Source organism: Tetrahymena thermophila (assembly GCF_000189635.1).
Source record: "Tetrahymena thermophila SB210 genomic scaffold scf_8254489, whole genome shotgun sequence".
NCBI lineage: Eukaryota > Ciliophora > Oligohymenophorea > Hymenostomatida > Tetrahymenidae > Tetrahymena > Tetrahymena thermophila.
The window spans coordinates 78,017-104,872 of record NW_002476264.1 but is presented as its reverse complement, the minus strand read 5'-3'; the positions used below and the strand labels follow the sequence as shown (position 1 = coordinate 104,872).

Sequence of the window (26,856 nt, the reverse complement as noted above, 5' to 3'; positions counted from 1 at the left end):
AATTATAATATATTACAACGATATATATATATAATTTAGATAGGCCACTAAGAAAGAAATTAGATTAAAAGTAGTTCTGTGAGTAATAATTAATTAGCAGATTAAAAGTAGGATAATATAAGTAAGTTTCTTCTAATTTAAACAATATGGATTACTTAGAAACAGAAAAGGACAGACTAGAGACTTACTAGTCTTAAAACGATTAAGCTAATTTAAGAAAGCAGGATTAGTTGAATAGAAAATATAAGTTAAGGATTAAGTGTGATTCGTAGGAGAATTCGTTTAATGAGATGAATATTGTACAAAGTCCAAATTAGGCCTAATCTCACAACAATATGTCTGAATAAAATAAATCTAATTGCATAAAGAAGATTTAAGATTCTGTGATATTTTAAGACAAAAAGGAGAGCGAAAACGCTAACAACTCCATGAAAATACAAGGAAATAATGAAAATAAATTAGATGTTTACTAGAGCTCTTACTTTGACCCTTAAAAGGAAGTGTATATTAGTACTAATCAAAGAAAATACAATCATCCTAATTAGAATGGAGCTAGTCATTAAGTGCCATTTAAACGCAAACTAACCAGGAAATCAGAAATATTTTAAAGCTAAGTCCTAAATCCATAGGATATTAGCACCAAAGACTCAGAGCAGGTAATCAAGAGTCAGAAAAATTTTCCTAAGAAGAAGCAGGGACCTAATTAATTCTCTTTGTATTTTAAAACATTAAAAGCAGTAAGACAATTCAAGCTGTTTCTCATCCCAAAAAGCATTAATATAAGGAGCTCAAAAATAATAAATGACGCTTCTCATTACGTGGAAACAAATAAAGCTTAAACAGCTTTTAATCCTTTCGAAATTATGGAAAAAATTTCAAAATCAAATTATAACCTTAAAAACTTTTTTAGAGAACTAAAGAGCGTATTTAGTGACACAAAAGTTAAGATTTGTAAATTCTTAGACGAAAATATCACTGTTTTAGATCCTAACGGATATTTTAAAATGATTTTTGATATTATGATGATATTTGCTATTATCGTTTGCATATTCTTCAATACAGTTGAGATTTTCTTTGCTATAGATTTTTATGATTTGTATGAATACGGATATCCTATTCTAGACTATTTTTTATTAATATTATTTATTTTAGACATCATACTTAACCTCAATACTGGTGTTTTTAACGAAGGTCAGATATCAAAAGATAGAGTTGAAATATTTAACAGCTATTATGATGGTAGATTATTGCATGATACTTTATCTCTCCTTTGTTTCATCCGTCAAAGAAACCACCAAATCGTTACATCATTTTTCGATTTATTTGTTTTCTTCAAGGTAATTTATTTATTTATTAATTTTACATTTAAAATACCCTATTATAGAAAATAAACTCCAAAAAATATTAAAAATTAATTGATCATCTTTGAATTATTTAAAATATAATTTTTTTTGAAATAGATTGGGCAAGTTTCTTTAAAACTGCAATAGTACTAACAAACAGCAGGTTCCAATATTAAATACGCGAAATTGTATTATTCAATATAACTGCTGAGACTAGTTTTATTTGTTATATTTGTAGCACATTGTGTTGCAGTTATATTCTATGGACAAGTTATTTTTGCAGAATGGATAAGCTTTGATGATGCCCATAATTGGGTGGAAGCATCTACAGTAGTAACTCGATCTGATTCTTGGCTGAAAATGTAATATAATATATTAGCATTATTTAAAACTTAATATATTAATTATTTATTATCAGATACATATTTTCTTTGTACTTCTCAGTAACTACAATGACCACAGTTGGTTTTGGTGATATCACTCCTAAAAATGGGTAAGTTTTTTATTAAAAAGAAATGCTTGGCATGTTATAATTAAACAAACATCATTTAAAAAAGTCATGAAGCAGTCATTGTGATTATTTCTATGATTATTGCATGTGGTGTTTTCGCCTATACTTTCAATCTTATTGGTTCTATAGTCAGTGAAATGAATAGGAGATAGGAAGAATTCAAGATTAGAATGAAAAAGGTTTACACTTATCTTTCTAATAGAAATGTCGACCAAGATCTGAAGTATTAAGTTCTCAAATTTTTAGAATTCAAGTAATTAATTAATTAATTAATTAATTTTCTTTCTCATTAAAATTCATAATAATATCAAATTTTTTGTCAAAATTATATGTTAAGATTGATTCAGTTCTAAAAATAACTGATAATCCTAGTCAAATAAAACATAAAAATTCGATTGTTTTGTTAATCTTATTTTTTTATTTGTAATTTGAATAGGTATAATAATGAGAACACTCTCAGTTAGGAAGAAGAAGAAGGAATTTTAGACGGATTGTCAGATAACCTCATTTACTAGATTAATTATTAGTCCAAATTCAAAATTCTTAATAATGGATTTGAGTTATTCAAATCATTTTCTAAAGAAATCAAAGATGAGCTTTGTATGAAATTAAAAATTATTAGAGGCAACAAAGAAGAAATTATTTTCGAACAAGATACTATTTAGGATGATCCTTAGATGTATTTTATCCATCAAGGAAGTATAGAAATCTTTTTCAAAAATAAACAAACTAAAAACAACAAAGAGTCTATCCTTAATGTTTTGAAGGAAGGCTAATTCTTTGGAGAATTAAGTTTTTTCACTGATAAGCCTCGCTCGGCTGGAGCGAGAGTCAAGAGTTCTTGCATCTTGTTTAGTCTTTCTAAATCTGATTTTTTAAGTGTATTGCAAAATGATATATTTGAACTTGAGAAATACCATCTTCTCAACTCAAAGCTGTAATTTAGTGAATCGAATTAGCAAATTTCTTAATAGTGTTATTATTGCAGCAAAGAGACTCACAGTAATTATTATTTAAACAAAAAATATATCCAATTTATATAAAAAATTGTTATTTAAATACAATTTAGTTATAAAAAGATGTCCTCATCTACACTATAATCCTGACAATCACTTAATTATCTTAAAAAACAACTTTTCTGTTACTTCAGTTGAAAGAAAAAATTGGGTCAGAAACAGAGAAAAATCTAGGGCATTCGAAATCATGTTGGAAGTAACAGATTTAGTCTCATATATGAAAAAGAAGAATAAATCAGAGTGCTAGTTATACTCTGATTAGGGATCTTCAGATGAGTACATAACTTTTGAAGATCAAGATTCGTCCTCTCAAGATTAACTCATGTATTCTAATCACCACAGAGAAATAATTTAGAGTAAATTAAATTTTATATTAAAAAGGAATTCAAAATTTAAATATTTTTTTTGTAAAATATGAATAGAATTAAGAAAGATGTATAATAACTAAGAAATTACTGTTTCAGACTAAAATTCTAATAGCAATTCATAAAGTGAAAGTGAATAAAAGCCCTCAAAAAGAGATTCTTAAGATAAATTGAGCAAGACTAATTCTAACAAAATAATAGATAATAATGACGGAAAGATATCAAATGTTGAATAGAAATCAGAAAATCAGATAAAAGATGAATTGCTTTCTCCTCCTATTTACTTGAACAAACATTTCTTAAACGTAGAAAAGTAGCATTCGAAATAGTAAAGGCACTCTCTTTAGTTGAGTTAAAATCAAAATTCTCAACATAATAGATTGAAAAAATACCAAACTTCAAACTTAACATAGATTTATCATAATATTTATCCAAAAATTAATATTTAAGATGATGAAGATAATTTATAAGTTGAATCAGATAGCTCTAGCTAGCAAAATGATTCTAAATAAGATAAAAAAAATTAGAAATAAATTGAAAATTAATCATAAAGCTCTAATTAAATAAGCCTTCGTAATGGATAATAAAGCTATTCACCTAGTCTGAGAATAGAAAAAGCAGAGTAAAATCAAAATAAACCCTACAGAGAAAGCTTTTTCTAAAATTTCAAAGAAAATGAAAATAAATCTATATTTAATTGTAAAGATTCAGCTAATTTAATTTAATTACAGCCAAATCAGTTTGGATAGTAATAATTTAATGCAGGATTTTAATCAAACTTAGAAATACAACAATAATTATAGAATTCTGATATTGGATCATAGCAGACCAACAATTTAGAAAAATAGTTATTAAGTAATTAAGGAATCAATAGCTTAGAATAACAATAAATTTAAAATGCAAATCAGCTCAATATTTAAGAATAAAATTAAACAAATAATGTGCAAATTATAAATTTATAACATTAATAAATAAATAATTTAGAAAAATCATAGCAATCTAATTTATTATAAGAATAGCAACTCAACAAAGAAGATAATCAACAATAAAACGTATCTCATTAGCAACTCAGATCTGATAATGAACAATTTAATTTATTACAGCAGCATTAAAATAATGAAAATATATATAATAATTTGTAATAAAATCCTTTTGAGGATTAAAACATTCTTTATTAATAAGAATAAAAGCAATAAAATAATTCAGTGAATGGAAAAATATAAATTTAAAAGCAAACTTAGAAAGAGAATGAAGTATTTTAAGATTCAGAGATAGAAGAGCTAATAGAAGAAAATGATGTTAATATTGAATTAAAGCAACCTGATTCAATGGAGGAATTTTAGAGTAAGAATATTGGAAATCTTTAAGAGCGTTCCAAGACTGCTTGGATAGCTGAAAATTAAATTAAAAATAATTCTTAAATGCCTAAGAAAGATCTAAAATCATTTTAAAGAAGAAGTATTTAGAATCATATCGAAAGCCACAGAAAGTCTAAAATGCTTAGTCTTCAATAATCTTTAGAAGTTTATGTCTAATAATCTTTATTAGGAGGAGCTCATAAGAGAAATATGAGTTCTTAAAATTAAAGTTTACACTAGAGGGAGTTGAGTTAAAATAAAAGCAGTCTAATATAATTGACTAATAATAAAAAGAGAACTTTGAGATTCAGTAACGTAGAAACTTTTATATCTGTACCAGATGAAGTTCCATTCAGCACTCCTATAGATAATGTCAAAAATCCATTCAACCAGAAATAAGCTTAAATACATTATATAGGCTAACCTTCACCTTCGACTGTATGCTACATGCCTTCAAGCTTTTCTAGTTCTTAGCCTCTCAAATAGAAAATAGAAGCTAACTTATAGATTAATGATTAGATCATAGAAAATGAATAATAATAAGAATAATCAAAATATTAAGCTCTAAATAAGTTAAAATCAAAAGAGACTAACAAAATACAACACGAACCACCTTAGATTGAAGAAGAGCCTGTTTAATAAGAATTGCATAAAGAAGTAAAGAAATTAGCAAGAAAAGATAAGAGAACCAAAACTCACAATGAACAAAATGGAATGATGCACAAATTCCAAGCTAGAGAATAATAAAATGAGCATTCTGATGATAACAGAAAGAAAGCTGAGTCTTCGAAAAGAGATAAGTTTAAAAAGCGCACTGCTTTGATTCCGCTTTAAAACGGAAGATTGAACCCTCTAAGAACTCTTGGTCTATTTAGAGAATAAAAAAATAAAGCCCATAATATTATACCTTAGAGTCCTTATAGTATTGCTACTTCTTAAAGTCCTAATAGGTTGAATCCATCAAAACCTGAGCTTAATTCCATAAAAGATAAAAGTTTACAGGAAAGGGAAAATCTTTAAGGCAGTTAGATGAGATTGAGCACTTTTAAATTCAATTAAACTACAGATTAAAATTCAATTCAAAACTACCAGTAGCAGAAAGAAGGAGAAGACTAAATAAATAGAGATTCTATAAAGAAGCAAATTCAAATGCAAAGACAGTAAACTGTTCAATTGCAGCCAGATTTAATGGATGAAGTGAAAATTGTTTAAAATGATACTCTTATTTTTGATAAAATGAAAGAATATAAAAATTATTTCCCCTCCTTCAATTTTAAAACAATTTTAACAACTTACAATAAACTCAAAAACATTTAAAACAATAAGCTTCCTTCATATTTCAATGTCTATTCTTTCTACAATAGATTCGATTACAAAAAGATCTACAAACAAAAACCCGTAAACAACTCTGTTTTGAAAAGATCAGTAGCTAATGCTTAGTGAATACCAACAAACCTAAATTAAACTCTAAGAATTTATTATATTTATAAGTATTTATTTATTAAATTACATTGTTGCCTGATAAAATTATTATTAATTTTCCAATTAATTAATTTGCTTATTCAATAATTTATTCATTTTAAACCATTTGTGATATTTTTTCTAGTTTTTACTTAAATAATTCAAATAATGAAAAATATTTAAAAAATTCGTCAGCTGCAGGATTCGAACCTGCGCGGGTAAACCCAATGGATTTCAAGTCCACCTCCTTAACCACTCGGACAAACTGACTTTATACTTATGTACAAGTAAAACCTCTACTTTGATTTAGATTTTAACTCATGGAAAGATATGAAATTTGTTAAAAAATTTAGTTATCTCATTTCAATTTTTATTAATAATTTATTTTTATGTTGAAATCAAAATTTAGCAAAAGCAGTATTTAGAAAAATAAGAAAAGGAAAATTATTTTGTTTTAATTTGACTTTTTTGAGTGATTTTAAGTAAAATAATGTGAATAAATAATTAAAAACATTAAAATTATCGAATCATCTTTGTACATCAAAATAATTTATTTATTTATTTATTAATTTATAGAGACTTTTTATCATTAAATTTGAAAAATTAAAAATTATTTTTAATAAGTGAGTAAAAAATTCGTCAGCTGCAGGATTCGAACCTGCGCGGGTAAACCCAATGGATTTCAAGTCCACCTCCTTAACCACTCGGACAAACTGACTTCATGTTATTGTTAAAAATTTATATTAAAATAATTAAAATGAAATAAAGATATATATCTTTCTATCTATCTATCTATCTATCTATCTATCTATCTTTTGATCTCAAAAAATGAATGGCCAATTTTTTGCAAATCTTTCTCAATTACTTATTTAAATAAAATTCAACTTAAATTAAAAAAATTCGTCAGCTGCAGGATTCGAACCTGCGCGGGTAAACCCAATGGATTTCAAGTCCACCTCCTTAACCACTCGGACAAACTGACTTTATGATATTTAAAGATAATATTTTGTTAATTATTTAAATTGAAAAATTAATTTCTAAGCATAATTACCTTTAATATTAATTTATTTATAACTAAAATGCCTTCAAAAATAATTAATTCTAAAATTTTTGTTGATTTTAGCTTGAGACCTTCAATATATTTTTTTATTTATTTATTCATAATTTATTAATAAATTACTTAACATATTAATTTAGGCAAGAAACAAAAAAGCAGAAACGATATACATTAATATATACAGATCTTTTTAAGTAATTTAAAAATGAGCAGTTAATGTCTTGGAACACATTATTATGTTTAAGAAAGTAATACATGCGTGCTAAAAAAAGCATGGTTTAAACCATTTTTTCCTTGTATAACTGTAATTGCATGTGTTTTATTGATCGGTTATGCAGCATTTATAGTGACAGAATATTTGATGAAGAAAAAATTTGAAAAAGAAGAAAAAGAAAGATTAAAAAAAGATAGAATATAAAATGAAGTATTAAAAGATAAATACAAAAATATTTTAAATGCAAGAAATTCTTAATAGTCAGCCAATCAATAGTAAAATAGTTAACAGCGCTCGGTATCTTTGCAGTCATAAAATTAATTACAAAGAAACATGTAGAATGAGTAATAATAATAATAATTTAAAGATGATTCTCAACATATTTATTAAGTAATTCAAAATTTTTGATATGATTGATAAATTTAATAATATTAATAAAATAAATGATATGATTGGAGAAGTATTTTTATTATATATTTTCATAAGTTCTAAACAATAATCAAATAAAATTGTAATTTATTCTATCATAAAACCTATTTCTTTTTAATTAATCAATCAATCAATCTCTTTTTGTTATTTTAATTGCTATTTCTACATTTTAAAATAAATATTATTCAATTCATAATTTTTTAAGATTTTTTTATTTTTAAAAAGCTAATTAATAATATGCAATTTTTAAATTCATAAATATTTTGTTGAAATTGAAATAGTTTTTATAGAAAGAATCAAACCCATTTATTTACTTTCTTTCTTTCTTACTTTCTTATTTGTTGATTAATTGTTTGTTTATTTTATTAATTTATAAATAGATTTTTGATAAAGTATTTAAATTTAGCAAACCTACTCTATTTATTTAATCAATCAATCAATCAATCAATCTAAGTTGATTTGACAAAAAAAAAAAATTTAGATTCATATCCAAATTGATTAAACATTCTAAATTATTTATAATTAAAATTTTTACTTATACAGCTTATCAAATATATTAAAGCAAATGAGTGCTGTTAAGAAATAACCAAAGCAAATATCATTAGAAACGTTTCTTAATCTTGAAGATTAGGTTACATCGGAGGATTTATACAATATAGATTATTTCTTTTAGCATGCAAACTCCAAGTTGATAAAAGTTAATTCATAACAACATTTTTTTACAGTTGTTGTATCTTTTCGGTCGCTTTTTATTTTATGAATTAATTCTAAAATGTAGAAATGACTGAAAGAAAGATAGATAGCAAGCAAGTTAAATTTTAGATGAATTTGCAAAACTTTAAATTTAGAAAAAAAGCGGTTCAAGCACATATTAAAATATATAAAAATTATGAATAGGAAAGGTTTCAAGAAAAGGAATTTATAGATTGGAAAGAATTAAAGCAATCAATAATTTTCAACGAAGAGGCAAATCATAATAATATATTTGATGTCAATTCTAGAAAATTATCAAGCGAAAGCTTTTTCGACGATGAAGTTGATGAATTTGAATTAAAAATACATTGCAAAAAGAACCATTTAATTCTTCTATTGGATGTTTCTCCTTCAATGTTTAAATACGACTACATAACCAATTCTCTCAATATTTAGAACCTAGAAATTATTTGCAAATCTCTATTGGATGTAATATTCCTATTCATTTAGCATGCATACTTATTTAGTTTATAATTGAATGGAAGCAATAAATTCGATAATTTCTTATTACATTAATATGAATATAAAATATAGCATATACTAGAAGCAGCGCATAAGAGTAGTGAATAAGATCATAGAAAGCAGTCATTAGATGATTAAAATGGAAACCAATAGCAATAGCAAGAAAGCGAAGGATAAAATCAAAATAAATACTCCAGTTATTACAAATAGCGTACAAGAATAACAGTATATCTTTTCGGTATGACTAATAAGGAATTGGAGGTAAAATTAAATATTCAATCAAATATTTTAAATAGATAAAAATAGAGAATTTAATAAAAATATCTTCATTAATAAAATAAAATAAATTAATTAATTAATAAAAAGCTAGTTGTAAACTACGTTTTGTTGTCTAAGCATAATATAAATGATATATACAAGCAGATTCTGAAATCTATTTTAGACAACTGCAATAAAATGTCTAACAGGACATCAAATTCAAAATCCAGCAGATAAACAAGTCCTAAGTATTCTCCTGTTAATACATATACCAAATAAAATGGAAATTCAGTTACTAGACTATCAGGTGGAAGTGATTGTTTGTAATCCTATACATTGAGTAAACAGATAAATTATATAATTAATTACATTAAAGCTTGAAACAAATATATTTTAATTTAATTAAAGATGAAAAGAAATATAGCATAGACATGGTTGAAGCAATAAGTAGAATACAGTAAAGTCTTATCATTCATGGAGAAAGAATGTCTTTTAGTAAGTTAGTCGTTATTACAGATGGTATATGCTTCAATGTTGATGACGAAAAGTTTTACTAGCAAATCAGTCGTTCAGTTAAGCCAATTGGATTTTCTTGTCATATTCTCCTTACTGGTAAAAGTTAGCTCAACAGAGAAAATTAATTTGGTTACATTGTAGATGAAGACATGTAAGCTTTATTTTATTATAATTCAGTCTTTAAAAATTAACAAATAAGAAAATAAAATAATGTTTATTAATTAAATTGTTTTAATATTTTAATTAAAAAGGCTCAGATTTATGGCTCAGAAAATGAATGGAGAGTTTCATTTCTTAACAGTTCATGATTAAGTCACAAATAATAATAAAACTAAAAATTAATATGCATATTTTGCTTGTTGCAAGAGTCCTTAAAGTGACTTTTCAAAGAAAATATAACAAATGCTGATGACATGGACCTTAAGATACAACATTAAAGAATTTAAGTTTTCATTTAGCAGTCCTAAATCAAGAAATTCCTCAGCCAAACAATCAATACTCTCTTCTTGCTAATCAATTAAAGAAGAAAGCAGCTTTAGAGGAATATTTGAAGATAGAGATGAAGATTAGTGTACTATTATGTACATAGAAGAGTCAAAAGATGAATATAATTTGAAGTTCAGGAAAATTATTAAAATGGTTCATAAATATGATTTAAAACCTCATGTCTCCTAGCAAGTTGATTATGAAAGACTTTACTAAATTTGTAAGATAAGACACTTAGAAGGGTGGAAAATGATTCGTGTCCAAAAGAAAGACAATTTTATAAGTAAGTATTTTTTATTTGTTTAATTTTATTCAATAATTTAATAAAAATTATTTTCAGGACAATTTTAATTTTGAGTAATAGATTCAAATAATTTTAATAGATAGTAAATATTTCTTTGCTTTAAAAGAATAATAATTTTTTTCAATTGCAACTTCTTATTTTTAGTGAGATATTTGTTTATTTTTCAAAAAATATCATTTATTTTTTGAAAATATAATTCAAATCTTTTATAAAAAATATTTATAGGTGCTTATTTCATTTTTACAAACAATATTATTATTTTTAGCACTTACTATTTAAGCAAATATTTTTAATCAACTTTTTACATTTTTTAGTGAAAATTTTAAGCTAATTAAATTATTTCCTTAATTATATTTTGGTTTTTAATAATGTTTATGATTTAAAACATAAAATCAATTTTAAAAAGTTATCAAAATCTAATTTTTAATTTATTTATTTATTTGTTTTAGTGGGCTATGAGTATAGAGTAAATTTGTAAGCAAAACTTTACTACCTAGTTAAGTGTGTCAACTCGAAGATTAAAATATAAATTTTTTAGGATGTTCCTGCTATATCTTATCGTAACAAAAGAGAACAAGGATATAAAACACCAGAATATATTATTAATATATCTAAGAAGCTTGAATAGTATGACTAATTTGCTTTTAATGCTTTTAATCTGATGTAGTACAACTTTGAAAGCAGCAACAAAAAGTAGACTAAAATTCTTTGCAATAGCAAAGTTCATAAAGAAATAAATTCCAGAGAAGATAAAAAAGTTCCATTTAAAGATTAAGAGGAACTATGGGAAAAATATTACAAAGTAAAAATAAGATTTTATTAAAATAATTTATTAATTTATTAATATTTTATTTAGGTCAAAACACTAACTTTCTTGTAAATACCGAAAGACAAGGTGTGCAAAGATAACATTATGAACATTAGAAACAAATTTGCTTAGGAAGTTTATGAAAGAGTTAGCTATGTAGCTGACAAAAATATAACCAAAAATAAATTTTACTTGAAAATTAATAAGGACTTTGTGCATCTTCTTGAAGAAAATAAAGATAAGGTAGCTACTATGGTTCATCAGCAATCAGCACAATAAACACAAGGAGATAAAGCGGCTTTAAGCCTTTCTTAAAAGGTGTTTAGTGTCGATGAAAATTTGATGGATTATGGAAAATTACTCACCTTAGAATCTCAGGATTCTGATGGTGTTAAAAATGGTCTTATTGGCTTGCAACACCGCACTTCATAAGGCTATTCTTAGACCAACTAATAAATCTAAACAAACACTTCAAATTAATTTAATCCAATTAAAAGCTTGGCTTTTATTAAAGTCTCCATCAAAAATTTTTACATCACTGAAATTAAATTAGCATTCTAGAATTACCCCAAAGCACAATAAAAGCAACTAGTTAAGGAAATCAAAAAGACCATCCATAATTATAATTTCGAGTCATTTGATATCTCTGTTATTTCAAACTCCATCAATCAGCTTTTGTATATGGGATGTAAAAATTGTTTTTTCTATTTTTAAATTAATTTATTTTTATTTATTTTCAAATTTGTTTTTGTTATTTGTTGAAGATCAGAATGAAAATAAATAAAATAATTAAATTCTTAATTGAGTTTGATTAATATCAAATCATTAAAAGATTTTACTATAACATATTTTAATTTAATCCAAAATAGTGTTATTATTTGCTCTAGTTAAACAAAATAACTTTTAATAAAATAAAATTAATTTTATTTTAAAAATACTAATTAATAATTAAATAATTTAGAAAGCATAATTTATCCTTTTCAAGAGGCAAGTAACTTAACTAAATCTTGGTAGTGGACTTAAGAATGCATTCATGATCTAAAAAATTTTTATAGCATATTAGCTAGTCTTAGAAATAATGGTCAATTTAAATCAATTTAGTAGAATAGATCTTAATACAAAGAAACTATTTTTTTGACTGAAGTCCAGTTTTCAAGGACTGAAAATAAATCAAAGATAAAGAGGCTGTTAATAGCACACATCATTACATTTAAAAAGAACTATATTGAAGTAAATTTAATAATATTCATCTAATAAAAGTAACATGCATTCTATTTAGGTTAAAATAGTATGTGAGAATGCTCTTGATCTTGTCTAAATCCCAGGAAAAAGCTACTAAACTGCTTAAAAAGTGCTTTAGCAATACATTAATCATATATATTAGCAAGAAGAAAAAATACTTAAAAGACTCTACACTGTCCATACAGTTCATAGACATGCCATCGCTAAGAGAAAGGATTCCAATAATCAAGATGTATTTGTAGGAATAGTCTTAGATTCACTAAAAAGTCACATGCTTACTCATCTGAATATGGGAATATCTCTCCTCAGAGACGACACTGAAAGTATCAAAGACATAAGTAGTTATAAAAAGCATTTAGAAAATGTAAGTTTCATTCAAATATTTTTTAATTTAAAATTAATTATTTTTATAATATTAAAATATTTTTTAATTTGGATTTATTCATCTAATTTAGCATATTCAAATTTTTTAATTTTTATTTTAATCAGCTAATTTTAATAAATTAATTATGTATTAAATTAATATATTTATTTGATAGATAATTTTGTTGATTAAAGATAACAAAAATTATGCTTTTTTTGTACTTAAAAGTGAAATATCATCAATCATCACCTATATATCAACAATTCTTTCAATTTATATGAATGAACTCATCTAATATATAAATTAATAGAGCGAAAATATAAAGAATATAACTAAAAATTATCTCTTAAACATAGAATTTAAATATCTATTGGTTATTGATGTTATTTCTAATATTAATTTTTTTGATGAATAATTTAAAAAAAATTTTTAAATAGCTTTTAATTAAATCTGGTTGTATTTAAAACATGATTTTATTTTTATATAGATTATCAAAGAAGAATACCAAAAATTTGATGTTAATAAGGAGAATTTTATTGATTACAGCGCTCTCTTTTAGAACAGCTACTTGAAGAAAACATTTAGCTTTTCTTAAATTGAAGGAGCTACACAATAAGACTAGGAAAAATTAAAGCAATACAATTAGCTATTTTACCAAAGATGCTTAGAATATATTTAATAAAATAATGACCATTCAATTATGAACTCTAAGAAGAACTACTTAATTGATATCAAAGAAAATCAGAAAGGATACATCAATTCCAAGTTTTTAGATTATAAAATTATTCTAATTACCCTTCTTTGCAGTGATGATGAATCAAGCTAATCCAATTAACAAAATAACTAAAGTGATTATAACACCACTAAGACTTCAAGCAAAATTGGTTTATCAAATTAAGCAAATACCAGCAATTCATCTAGTAGTAATAGCACTTTTAATACTTATCCAAATTAAGGTTAAAATTCTTTCAACTATTCTCCTAAATTAAAACCTAATCAAAAAGATGCTACTTAGGCTGAAATCAACAATTTAAATAAAAGAGACTTAACTAAAGAAAGCAGTAACAAAAAAATAGAAACAGCTGCATAACCACAATAGAATTAGTAACAACCTCATGTATCCAGCTTCTCTATAGATTCTAATAAAAAGCAAACTTCTTCAAGATTTCAATTCAAAATAGATTTCTATTTAATGGATATTAAATCTTGTGAGAATAATACAAATCCTACCTCCAGAGATTTCGAAAAATACAACAAAGGAGTCGATTAATATATTGAGCAGCTCATGAAGTAGATCAGCCACTTTTACTCACAGACATGTTTTGAAGCAATTGCTGCTAAATAAGTTAGGTTGAACTCTTTAAGCATCGAGGAGGCTATACATAACTCTGGTATTCAATCATAAATTTAATAAATTCCCTTAAAAGATTTCATGACAGTATATTCTTGGTTTCACAGGGATTTTGCTACTCAAAAGAAGAAAAATAACAATCAAAATTAGGTTAGCATGAATTTAGGTTTGAACATAAATAACAACAACTCAATCATTAATTAGATGAATAACAGGAATAATTCACAATATCACTAGATGCATCACCATCATCACCAATAATAATAATAATAACAGTAAAACAATAATCTTTCAGCTATTAGCAATTAATAAAAAAGTTAAATTCCTCAAAGCAATTCTAATTCGATGATAAACGAAGATATGAATTATTTAGTAAATCAAAAATTCTTAGACGATGAAATTTTAATTATTGATTAAAAGAATTTAAATGGATAATAAAACGCTTCTTAAATAAAAAAGCAAGAAAATGAAATCAATCCATTTGAGCAATTTGACAACTTGGTTCTCACAAAAGCTCAAAAAATATTTGACATAGTTGTTAATAGCTTCTTTTCTAATATACCAGACACATCATACTACTTTACTGACCAAAAGAAGGCAGAGGAGCTTAGAAGAAATGATCCTTAAGATTATGAATTGGCTACAGAGTTTCTTCCTAACTTGAATCAAACCATCCCTAAAATATTTATGAAGATTAAGTACAACTTAGGTGGTTAATCAAGGTGTTTCTCCAGTTTTAAAGAAACATTCATGCAAATGATAACAGAGCAGCAAAAAGACAAGGAAAACAACTACATCTAATTTGAATTCTATTAAATTCAAAGTGACCTTTTCAAAGACAAATAACAGTAAATGTCTGCCTTAGGAAGTGACACATAACCTTAATCAAACACTGCCACAAAAAAGACTCACAACTTCTTTTTTGATTTTAAGCTCGCTTGTTCCAGTATCATCAAAGTTACAGTAAAAAACATAATCATATCAACAAATAGATTAATTTCAGCTTTCAAGAAACATTTTTAAAAAATTTTCCATTTATTGCTAGATAAAAATATAAAAATTAAGTAATATTTTTATCCAGAAAATAAATTAGGCTTTTAATTAAATTTAAAAAAATTAAAATAAAAAAGTTAAATAATGATTTTATCTAGAAAATCAATTAGGCTTTTAATTTAATTAAAAGATGGAACTAAAAAAATTAAATGATATTTTTATCTAGAAAATAAATTAATTAGGCTTTTAAATAAATTAAAAGATGAAACTAAAAAAGTTAACATTAGGTTTAAAATTTAAATAAAATATGAAACTACAAATTTTTAATGATATTTTTATCTAGAAAATCAATTAGGTTTTATATTTATTTAAAAAGATGAAACTTCAAGATTTAAATATTAATTTTATTTAGAAAATCAATTAATTAGGGTTTTAGTTTAATTAAAAGATGAAACTACAAATTTTTAATGATATTTTTATCTAGAAAATCAATTAGGTTTTATATTTATTTAAAAAGATGAAATTTCAAGATTTAAAATTTAATTTTATCTAGAAAATCAATTAAATAGGTTTTTAATTAAATTAAAAGATGAAACTACAAAATTTTAATGATATTTTTATATAGAAAATCAATTAGGTTTTTATTTAATTAACAAATATATTTTAAAAGAACTTAGAATATTTCATGATGAATACTCCTTTGTACAAAGATGATGTGGAAAAAATTATTAAACTCATTTAAGAAAGCAAATAAAATTATCAAAGAGTGTATGAAATAGAGAGAAAGAAGCTTATTAATTTAGATGACCATAAACTTCTTGATCATCCCAAGAACTAAGAAATTTTAATTAATGAAATCAGTGAGGCTTCTAACTAAGGATGTCTGCATTTAAAGAAGGTGTCAAACTCACTTATTTTTTATCAAATCTTTTAGAGTCCTCAAGACGAAGAATGCTAACTTCTAGAATATGACACAAGAGAATTACTCAAAAGTAATTAAATTTCTTTTTTGAGATCTTTTAATTTATATTGAATCAATAATAAAAAAGGATTGAACCAATACACAAACTTTATTGTTCCCTTTTGGTTTTTCTTAATTTTTAAGCCTGATAAAGTTGAGGTGCACTTCAACCCAATTAGCTTTTTGTCTTCAAGTTAGTCGCACTTTGTAAGGATTTAGCACGAAATAAACCAATTTATTTAGAGGGCTTACTAGAGAGCTAATACAGTCATATTAATCCTTGAAATGAAGAGAACTTAGTTCTGTCCTTAGAATCTGGAAATAAAAGGAGCAGCAATGCAGAAGCATGAAAACAAGCAAACAGGTGCACAAAACAAGATAAAAAACTAATAATTCTATCAACAATTTAATTAAAAGTTCAATCTATCTAAAGCAAGAGCAGAAAATAAAGAAAGTGCTTAAGACAAAATGGATAACAACAGTAAATATAAGGTTGATCTCCTAGACACTCTATTCTTCCCCATATAAGAAAAAGAGGAATTTACTACTTTTATTAATAATATGGTTTTTAACAACTTCAGAGTTCATAACACAAGTAACACCTACCTCTACTTTGAAAAAGAGGAAATTTATATTATTTGCTTCTAAGATATTACTCAACATTAGTTACAGTAATTATAGCACTCATAAGAACAGAATCACAATCTTCACACCATTTAATAATCATCTCAACAGTAAGGACAAAACTTATTTGTTACCTCAATTACTTCAATAAACCCACTGAGCAGCCAGTAAAATGATAGTTTTATCAGTTAAAATTAAAATGGGTCATAAGCAGCAGATGGCAGTTTCATCTAATAAGCTTTAGCTCCATTTCAGTAAAAAGGAAGTTTAGTCTCTAATTAATTTTAAAGCTTTAGCATGGTCTCTTAGACAACCGCCATTAAAGGCCCTCTTTCTAAATACTATAGTAACTAACTAACTAATTAGTTTTACTTCTTATTCAAAAAATAAGTGGAAAATTTTCTTATTTTTGAGTTTGTTTTTCGCTATAATTTATTTTTATAAAAAAATAAAATAAAAATTTAATAAATAAATAAATAGCAACTGACTAGTATAACAAAGGAAAGAAATTCATAAATATTGAAATATATGGAATGAACAGCAAGTATTTTAAAGACGCATAAGAAGCAATTTGTATTTAAGTAATACAAGCCTAAACTTTAGAAACAATAAAAAAAGTAAGCGGTAAGCTGTCAGAAATTATTAAAATACCTAAATCTGACTATGATTAAATACTTGAGAGTTCTTACAGAAAGGTAATTAATTCAATTTATTTTCATATTTAATTCTATTAATTAATTAAATAAATAAATAAATTTTTATAATAATAGAAATTTAGATACAAATTCCCTTCTTTTATTGTTGACCACGCCTCATTTATGTACTACTTTAAGTAAAACATTTAGAAAATCATGAATAAATTTACTGTGCTTTAGAATTCTAATAATCGTCCTTCAGGTATATATTAAAAAATAATATTTTTTTTATTAAAATTATTGAGTAAGAATTATTTTTATTTAACGTAATCTATAATTGTATTCATTTTTTAAGGAAACCACATTTATTTTAATTAAATAAACATATAGCTTTAGATCATACTAAAGAGAGCTTAGAAAGCCAAATTGATGTTTAAAATGTAAACCCTAACACGCCTAAAAAAGAGAATTAGCAATTTGATTAATTTTTGACTGACAATTACGGTGAAATGAAAGTTGTAAAAGTTTAGTATGAAAAGAATGATTTTAGATTCTTATTTAATGGTCAGTCCTCAAGGAAAATATTTGGTATTTGTATGTTCTTAATGAATGTAGTTTTACAGAGAAAAAAACAAACTAGAGAAATGGAGGAAGTTAATCATTTCTACCCAATAGTTCCTCTCAAGTAGCTCTAAGATAATCAAAAACTTGGCATCAATGCTATCGAAACAATTTCATTGGGTTGTGGTTACAGCTAAAACGATTGGGACGACTAAAGTTCTTTTGTATATAACTTTTTAGCTAATAACTAACAAATAGACTCGTTCAAGCCACCTGACATTTATAATTACATAGATAACAAATATATTAAAGAGACTAATTCTGACTTCAAAGTAAATTTAATCTTAAATGCCCAATTAATTTACTTCAATTTTTAGTTTGATTTAAAGAATCTTAATCTTTATATAAAATTTTTAGATCGAATTAGCATCAGAAATCATAACACAAGAAGAGTACTTCTTAGACTTAGAAATTAGAAATAAGGTAAAAAAATTTTATTTAAATCCTTTGCAATCAAATTATTTTTTATAAACTTTATTCAATAATAAAAATTCAACAAAATTCTTAAATGTCTATCTAAATATTTTATTAATTTTATCATAAAATATATTTTTAAAATTAAATCAATTAATTTTCTTTTAAATTTATATGATGAAAAAAATGTAATTTAAGCATTTTAAAAAATTACTATATATTGATTCAGGCTAATAAGTTAAATTAATTTGAATAATTAAAATCCTTGTTTAATTAACAAATTATGGATATATTCAATTTATTTTTTAATTTTTATTGTTTTAAAGTGAAATATATTTTAATAAAGATCTTTTGATATAATTTTGAATCATTAAAATATCTAAAAATATATTGAAATATTAAATAGGGTACTGTTGAGTAGGAAAAACTTATAAATTATTTAACAGTAACTTTGAATCAGATATGCCTTGATTACTTATTTGAGACAATTTTACAGAGAAGCATAGTTACAAATTTGGATGAAAAAAATTAAAATAAAAGAGTCTAGTAGGATTACTTCTATAAGTCATGCTTGAATGCTGAGAAATTGTTTACTAAGCTAAATCATAAAAGCTTCTTTATGTAATACTAGAAATACTAACATAAGTTCTACCATAATATTTGGCCTAGTTATTTGAAATATTGCAGCGCTTTACTAGAAAAGGAGATTTTAGAGAAATGCAAGATTAATGAACAAAATATTAACTTTCCTTCCATATACGTAATTGATGATGGATTAGGTTATGCTTAAATATTTGAACATTATAACGATATGGAAATTTATTTCTTAGGAAATTACAAAAATTCTATTCAAATTATAAAAAAACCTCCTTAAATCTCTTATATCATCTGTGGAAACCTCTTGAAATAAGGAGTAAAATTAAACTCAAATTTTTCAAACATTTTATTAAAATTTTAAAATAAATAAATAAAGATCAGAGATGGAAAATTTGATAAAAACATGATGAACATCTTTGAGAAGCTGAAAGAAGACAAAGCTGTACAACTTTCACCAGTTGAAAAATAGGACTTTGACATTTTTACTCAAAGAAACTTTTATGCAAGAATTTCAATTCAATAAAAAAGCTTAGAATTAAAGTTTTACAATTTGAACAGAAGTATTATAAAACAAATGAATGATTATATGGAAACTCTATTTAACTGGTCCAACTGCAGATATCACATCTAAAAGCATGTATTTTTACAGAAATTAGGTGTTTATACTTACTTCAGTTAATACACTGTACCTAAGCAAAAAACTTAAAACCAGTCCTTCATAGACGAAATTCACAAGGTAAATAAACAATTTAATAAACTAAATATATTTTAATTTCCATTTTTTCTGTTTTTGATAAACATCTCAAGATAGATACAAAAAAGTGAACAAAGTAAGTTTGTAAAATAAAAATATTAGTCAAATTCTTCAAAAAGAATCCAGTCAGAGTTTTTTATTTGCAATTAATTAATTTTAAATTAAGATAATTTGTAAAATAAAAATATTGCTCAAATTCTTCAAAAATAATTCAGTCAAAAACAAAAAATGACTTTTTTACTTTCAATTAATTAATTAATTTAGTTATTAATTGAAAGTAAATTCATATAATAATTTTAAATTAATCGTAAGCTAAATTTTTAAATTAAGCTAAAATAAATTAAGTTTAAATTAATCATAAAATTAAGTTTTAAATTAAACTAAAATAAAACTTTAAATTTAACAAAAAAAAAACAAAATTTTAAATTAAATATAAAACAAAGTGCTAAATTAAACATAAAATAAAACTTTAAATTAAACATAAAACAAAATTTTAAATTAAAAATAAAATAATTAGATATTAACTTAAGAAGAGAAGGCGGATTTTGGTGATCTTGGAGATGCTACTAATTATAAGAACTTTTTAAGGGTTAGAGAACAAGATTTAAATGAAAAGAGAGCTAAAGAAGGAAATACTTAGAAACTTACAGAGTATATTAGCACTCTAACATATAATGTTTTTCCTTAAAAGGGTAGAGAGAGCATGATTGATATGTTTTAGAAGCACTACAACAACTTTTTAACTGTATCTTTCAGAATTATAAAGCCTAAGTTTACTAAGAGTCACTACAACAAAAAACAAAATGATGATGGAAATATCGATTCCTTAATTATACACGGAGGACCATTCCTAAATTTTGTTCAAGACTATTACATAAATGACTACAATAAACAATTCTTTAAATTTATGAGAACTAATTGCTAATCTGGTAACTAAAAGCTAATTGATTTCTAGCTAATTAAGAAAGTAAAAAAAATAATTAATGCTAAATTAATATTTTTAATGATATTTCTTTATTTATTTATTTAGTTTTTGAATGGAGCTGATTTAGTGAGAAATGACATCTGTCCAATAATAGTTATCATAGCCGATAATAACTAATTCAATCACTGGAAGAGAAAAGAAGTTGACGAAAGTGATGTTGTTGGAGATCATTTAGAATTTTTGGAAAAAGAAGAAAATAAGAAACTTATTAATGCTTACTAATTATTCTAAGATATTTACATAGAATAAATTTAAAAATTAGTGGAAAAAGCTACATACACTGTTAAACAAAAACTAGATGTCTTGCTTTCAGTAAAATTTCATATTTTAATCTAATCAACCAATTTAAAGCTAAATTTAACTTATTGAAAATCATTTTTAAATAAATAAATAAATAATAATTTTTATTATTAAAATTATTTTTGAAGTAACTTTTAAAATAAATAAATTAATTTCTATTTGAATTGAGAAAGAAATTAATTAAAAATAAACTTGTAATTTTATTTAAAAATAGGACTATCAAAGCGATCCTAGTTAGTCGTTTGTGACTTTAAAAAAGAATTTCAGCTAACTTGAGAATGATAGGTTTTAAATTTAAAAGTATAAATAGGTATCGCTTGGATAATTTATGAGAGTGTCTTAGATAGAAGACCAATCATCAGTAAAAAAATATTTTTACATTTTATATGAAAGCTGAATAAATTTTTTAAAAAAAGGTTTAGCTGATTAATCAATCTAAAGAGAGTAACATGTTGAATTAAAAATAACTCACTAAGATGCAATCCTTTAATGACAATAAAAGTAATATAACGATCCTTATGAAAGCAGAGTCGAAAACACTTTTCTTGGTTGAGTTACAATTTAAGATATCAGAAATTACATAGAAAGTGTATTACTAATCCTAGGATAAGACAGACTAATTCGAGCTTATTCACAACCAGGAAATCAACCTTTTCCAAAGTGAATTTAACATAACCAAAGAAACATTTGATGCCCATTTAAATCTAATTAACTAAATCCTTCACAGTGATTAAAAAGACGAATACCCAGAAATTGACATAGTGCAAACTCTTAATTCTCTATATATTCATTACTCTGATCTAATTGATCTTTCAAAAAGTCAACATATTATTGAATCTAAAGTCATCAAAGCTAGTTTAGGATTTTTCAATTCTCAATTCAACTAAAAGGAATTAATTGAATTCCTAGATTTTAACATAAAAAGCAAAAAAATTAGCTAATTTTACAATTTAGGAAGTAATATTTGCATGCAAATTGATTCGTCGATTTTCAGTGGGCTTGTCACTTAAAAGAACAATTTCTATATATTTTTAAATTTCTTACCTGACGACAAAAGCTTTTTAAATAGCCAGAAGATGATTTAGCTTCAAATAGAAAATTCAGTACATATTTTTTTGACTATTTTTATAAATTTATTAATAAGTTTTTGTTAAAATAGCAAAATACAAATGAAATTTTGTACATTTCTTATCATGTGATTGTATTTGATGCAAAATTAACTGACACAGCTTCCAGAGAACCCATCATAAATAATATTCATGCAGAGATAGAAAAACAATTTAGACAGATTTTGCCCAAACAGAAGAAATCGTTTATAAGCTAAGATTACTACAATAAAATCCTAGCTGGAGATGATAAAATTTATAATGAATAAATCGATTTACTTCAAAATAATTGCTAAGTCATTCTCTTGCAAGTAAAATTTTTAGAAAAAATTTATATTTTATTTAACAAATTAATTAATTTATAGCAAAAAAATCCTGATTTCCTTAAAGATATTAAAGATTTATAATGCTTCGACCATTTTTTCCTTGAATAATTAAAATGGATGTTCAAAATGACTAAATTCACACATAGGGATAGATATAATTCTTACTCTATTTTAATCCCTATTCAAGAAGATTCTGTTAATTTCTAGGGAGCACTTTTAATTAGCATAAATGAGAAAAACCAAATAGATCCTGAGAAAATAAAGTGTATCAGTATAAACGAAGTAGACGAGTAGAATTTTATTTCAATTATGTATACATACTTAAATGAAATAATACTTAACTGGGTTTACTACCTCAACGAATAGCCTTACTAGATAGAAATTTGAGATGGATATTTTGAATATCTTTTAAATATCTTTTATTTAACTAAATTAAAATATTTTTAAGCAAAAGCTATACAAATTTATATTGTTCTTTATTTATTCACAAATTTTATTAAATTGGTAATTAATAATTTAAGTATCAAGTATTTCTGTTCTCTAAATAAATTAAGTATTAAAATTTTTACCATAAAAAAATTACTTTTTTTAGATTTTCTTCATAAACATTGTTAAAAATGTTCAATCGAAAGAAATTAAATAAAAAGATTCTAATAAATTATTAATAGGAAATGATAAAAATTAAAAATATGCTAGAGTTTTTTTAGAACAAAAACTACTAAAAAGCCTATTTGTAACAATTGTATAAAAAAAATGAAATATGTATTTGAAAAATAAAATATTTTTGAAGTTTTACTCTAAATTTTCTTCTTCCAACCTTAAAATTTTATTGGAAAATTTAACCTTAACATCAAATTTTATCATATTTAAAAAAATATTTTTGAATAAAATAAATGGATAAATACCTCAGGACAGACAATACATATAATATGAATCCCAATATTTATTAATTTATTTATATCTTTAGATTTATTTATTTATATATTCTTCTAAATTATTCATTTATATATATATAGATATAGATATATTTATCTATGATTTTCGTTTTTAATGCCTCAAATGATAAGACTAAATGCAATTAAGATTAAAGCTGATACCTTTAATACAACTGAGTTGCTTATCTTGTTGAGACAAGCGTTTGTTGAATTAATATAGTCATTAAGCATTTAATCTGTGGAAGTACATGCCATTGAACAAGTTTTGTAGTCAGATATAGATGTTTTAGAACCACATGCCATAGAACATTACATGTAGCTCATAATATCAGCAGAGCATTAGGACATGTTCATAGAAGAAGCACAAGGATTTGAAATGTTTTGCATGCAATTTTTGAGCATCATACTATCCTAAGAGCCCAAAAATGATGGGGGATTCATCATAGTTTACATAGCAGACATGAAAGTATTCATAGTGCACATGTTCATAGAAGTAATGTACATAGAAAGAGAAGAGTCAGTTGAGGTACATTACATAGTACAAGTCATGTAATCATTTAATGCAGTTTTAGAAGAACACATATTATAACAAGCTAAGTATGACATCATATCCGACATACACATAGCTTAGTTAGATGCACTTTAGCAAGGATTTGAAATTTTTTAATTGCATTAACTTAGCATACTTGACATAGAAGAGTTTAAAAACATAGGATATTAAGGCATTGTGAACATGTTAATGCACATATTGCTTGATTGAATGTACATCTAAAGACTTGAATTGCTTGAAGTACATGCCATAGTACAAGTCATATAATCATTGATGTTTATTTTTGAGGAACATTTATTGTAGCAAGCATTATAACTCATCATATCTGTCATACACATGGCGGAGTTAGATGAGCTTGTGCAAGGGTTAGCTATTTTTTGTTGGCACATCATCAACATCGATCCTTATTAGGAAGTAAAGAAAGAGGGCCAGAACATTGAATTCATAGCGAGGTTGTTAGAGCAAGTATTAGCTGCATTTACATAGGAAGTAAGAGAAGAGTCATTGTTATAGGTACATGCCATTGTGCACATCATATAATCAGCAAAATTCATTTTCGATGAACACATATTGTAGCAAGACATGTAATTCATCATGTCAGTCATACAAGCAGCTGAGTTAGAAGCTGTTGGACAAGGATTAGCATTAGCTGAGTTACAAGTCATAAACATAGAAGATTATGAACTGGATAAGAAGCTGGGATAAAACATATTTTTCATTCCAAGTTGGCTGATACAGGTATTCATTGAAGTCACATAAGTCATGAGAGAGGAATTGTTATTATAAGTGCAAGCCATGGTACAACTCATATAATCAGCGAAATTCATTTTTGATGAACACATATTGTAGCAAGTCATATAATTCATCATATCTGTCATACATGCAGCTGAGTTAGATGCTGTTGGGCAAGGATTAGTAATAGCTGAATTGCATGTCATTAACATAGATGATTATGAGCTAGACAAGAAGCTAGGATATGTCATATCTGCATTAGCTATGTTCAAAGATAAGACAAGGGCAAGTAAAGCAACAATATTTAGTTTCATTCGTTAGTATTTTCAGAGAATCTTTTAGTTATTTTTTATTTATTTATTTGTTTATTTTTTTATTGAAAGTAGGTAACTAGAGCCAATATATAAAGTCATTAAACAGACTCTATGAGTGAACACTACTGTAAAGAGTTGTCATCTTATGAAATAAAAATTGTTTATATTTATCTATCATAAAAGCAATTATCAGTCTGGTGTAAGCCTTAATTAATTATCTTATGATTCCAGAAATTTTCTAATAATTTGAAGTTCTGTGCAAATTTTTTTAATAATAATATAACAATAAATTTCTTATAAATTCTTTCAATTTTGTTTGATAGCGTTCGAATTTAATTAGATTTCACAGAATAAAGTAATGTAAAAAAGAAGTTTCTTAAAGTTTTAAATCTTTCTTAATTAAGAAAGCGTGCTTTAAGCTAAAGTTTTACAAAAATAGACAAAGAGATTTAAAGGAGTGTTATTTATATCTTAAAAAATATTTTTTAATATAAATTAAAACATTTAAAGTAGTATTATAATTGGTAATAATGTGAGTTTAAATAATATTAAATTAACAAAAATAAAAGTAAAAATTTTAAAATGTTATCAAATATTTATTAATCTCAATAAATAATATCAATTTTAAACATTTTTTAAATTTTATAGAAAAAATTATTGAAAAATGAAAAAATAATTATTGATATTAAATAATAAAAAGTTTTAAATATATTTAGTAAAATTTTAATAAAAAAAATAAAAAATAGTAGTTATAAATATGGATAGTTATTATGTATGTATAGAAGAATATGAATGAATGGTACGGCACGTTCAAACATTGAAATTTATTATTTTAAATAAAAAGTGTCCTTTAAAATAATATTGGCAAATTAAAAATATTAAGAAAAAATTAACTAAATAAATAAATAGTTGTCTAACTTTAAATTGGGTGAATTATGATGAAATTTATTTAATAAAATAAAATTGTCAATTGTTAATTAAAATACAAGCTTTTTACTAATATATTTAATTTTTCTAGAAATTTTCTAATTAAATGAACATCTGTGTATGATATCTAATAAATAAAATTTATCTTTTCAATTTACTGATTTAGTAAAAATTAAATGGCGTTGGATTAAATTTTACTTTATAGAGACAAAATAATGTTATTATTTTTTTTATATATTCAAAGTATTTCTTTAATTATTAAATTAAAATAATTATAAAATAATTAAAATAATATGCAAATAAAAGTTTTATCTAGTCATTATATACATAATATATATAAATAAATAAATAAATAGGTTTTATCTACTTATTAAATTTATTTTATATATTTATTACTTGAAAGCAAAAATGATAAATTAAAAATATTAATAAAATAATTAACTAACTTAAAATTTTGCGAATTTTGATCAAATTAATAAGTTTAAATAAAATTGTTGATCTTTTATAAAGATTCTAGGTTTTTTACAAAGGTATTTAATTTTTCTAGAAATTATATAAATAAATGATCATCTTAGTAATAAATTGATTGATTGATTAAATAAAAATGTTTCATTAAAATTTAATTATTTATTAAATAAGATATATATTACTCCAAATTAAAATTTAATAAACCTTTTTTTATTTAAAATTATAATTTTTCTAATCTTTAAAATAATTGTTTAGTTATTAAATGAAAAAGTTACTTAAAATTTCAAAAAAGATTCACTTTTTAAAAAAGTTTAAC

The 26,856-nt window shown here is 24.1% G+C and overlaps 3 protein-coding genes across 3 annotated transcripts; 2 read left to right on the top strand and 1 right to left on the bottom strand. All coding sequences in view use genetic code 6, as the record gives it.

Annotated features, from left to right (window-relative positions):
- Positions 1–29: 29 nt before the first annotated feature.
- On the top strand, positions 30–6,036 carry TTHERM_01068280 (cation channel family protein; the record flags this gene model as incomplete). The annotated part of the gene is made up of 7 exons (XM_001030585.3): positions 30–1,337; positions 1,461–1,705; positions 1,762–1,836; positions 1,901–2,107; positions 2,291–2,856; positions 2,924–3,226; positions 3,293–6,036. Exons 1-7 carry the CDS (start codon positions 147–149, stop codon positions 6,034–6,036), a joined length of 5,331 nt encoding a protein of 1,776 aa, XP_001030585.2. The 5' UTR covers positions 30–146.
- A 2,283-nt stretch (positions 6,037–8,319) lies between these two features.
- Positions 8,320–23,001, top strand: TTHERM_01068230 (hypothetical protein; the record flags this gene model as incomplete). Its single annotated transcript, XM_001030583.2, has 25 exons — positions 8,320–8,451; positions 8,652–8,936; positions 9,042–9,230; positions 9,336–9,567; positions 9,636–9,894; positions 9,995–10,512; positions 10,983–11,335; positions 11,390–12,029; positions 12,303–12,571; positions 12,621–12,947; positions 13,435–15,261; positions 15,962–16,283; positions 16,341–17,222; positions 17,357–17,571; positions 17,647–17,773; positions 17,902–18,404; positions 18,490–18,555; positions 18,953–19,459; positions 19,520–19,879; positions 20,415–20,864; positions 20,928–21,194; positions 21,397–21,543; positions 21,599–22,285; positions 22,342–22,599; positions 22,654–23,001. The coding sequence occupies 25 exons, from the start codon at positions 8,320–8,322 to the stop codon at positions 22,999–23,001; spliced, it is 10,170 nt and encodes a 3,389-aa protein (XP_001030583.2).
- Positions 23,002–23,669: 668 nt separating this feature from the next.
- Positions 23,670–25,145, bottom strand: TTHERM_01068220 (hypothetical protein; the record flags this gene model as incomplete). Its single annotated transcript, XM_001030582.1, has 1 exon — positions 23,670–25,145. One exon carries the CDS (start codon positions 25,143–25,145, stop codon positions 23,670–23,672), a length of 1,476 nt encoding a protein of 491 aa, XP_001030582.1.
- Positions 25,146–26,856: the final 1,711 nt, after the last annotated feature.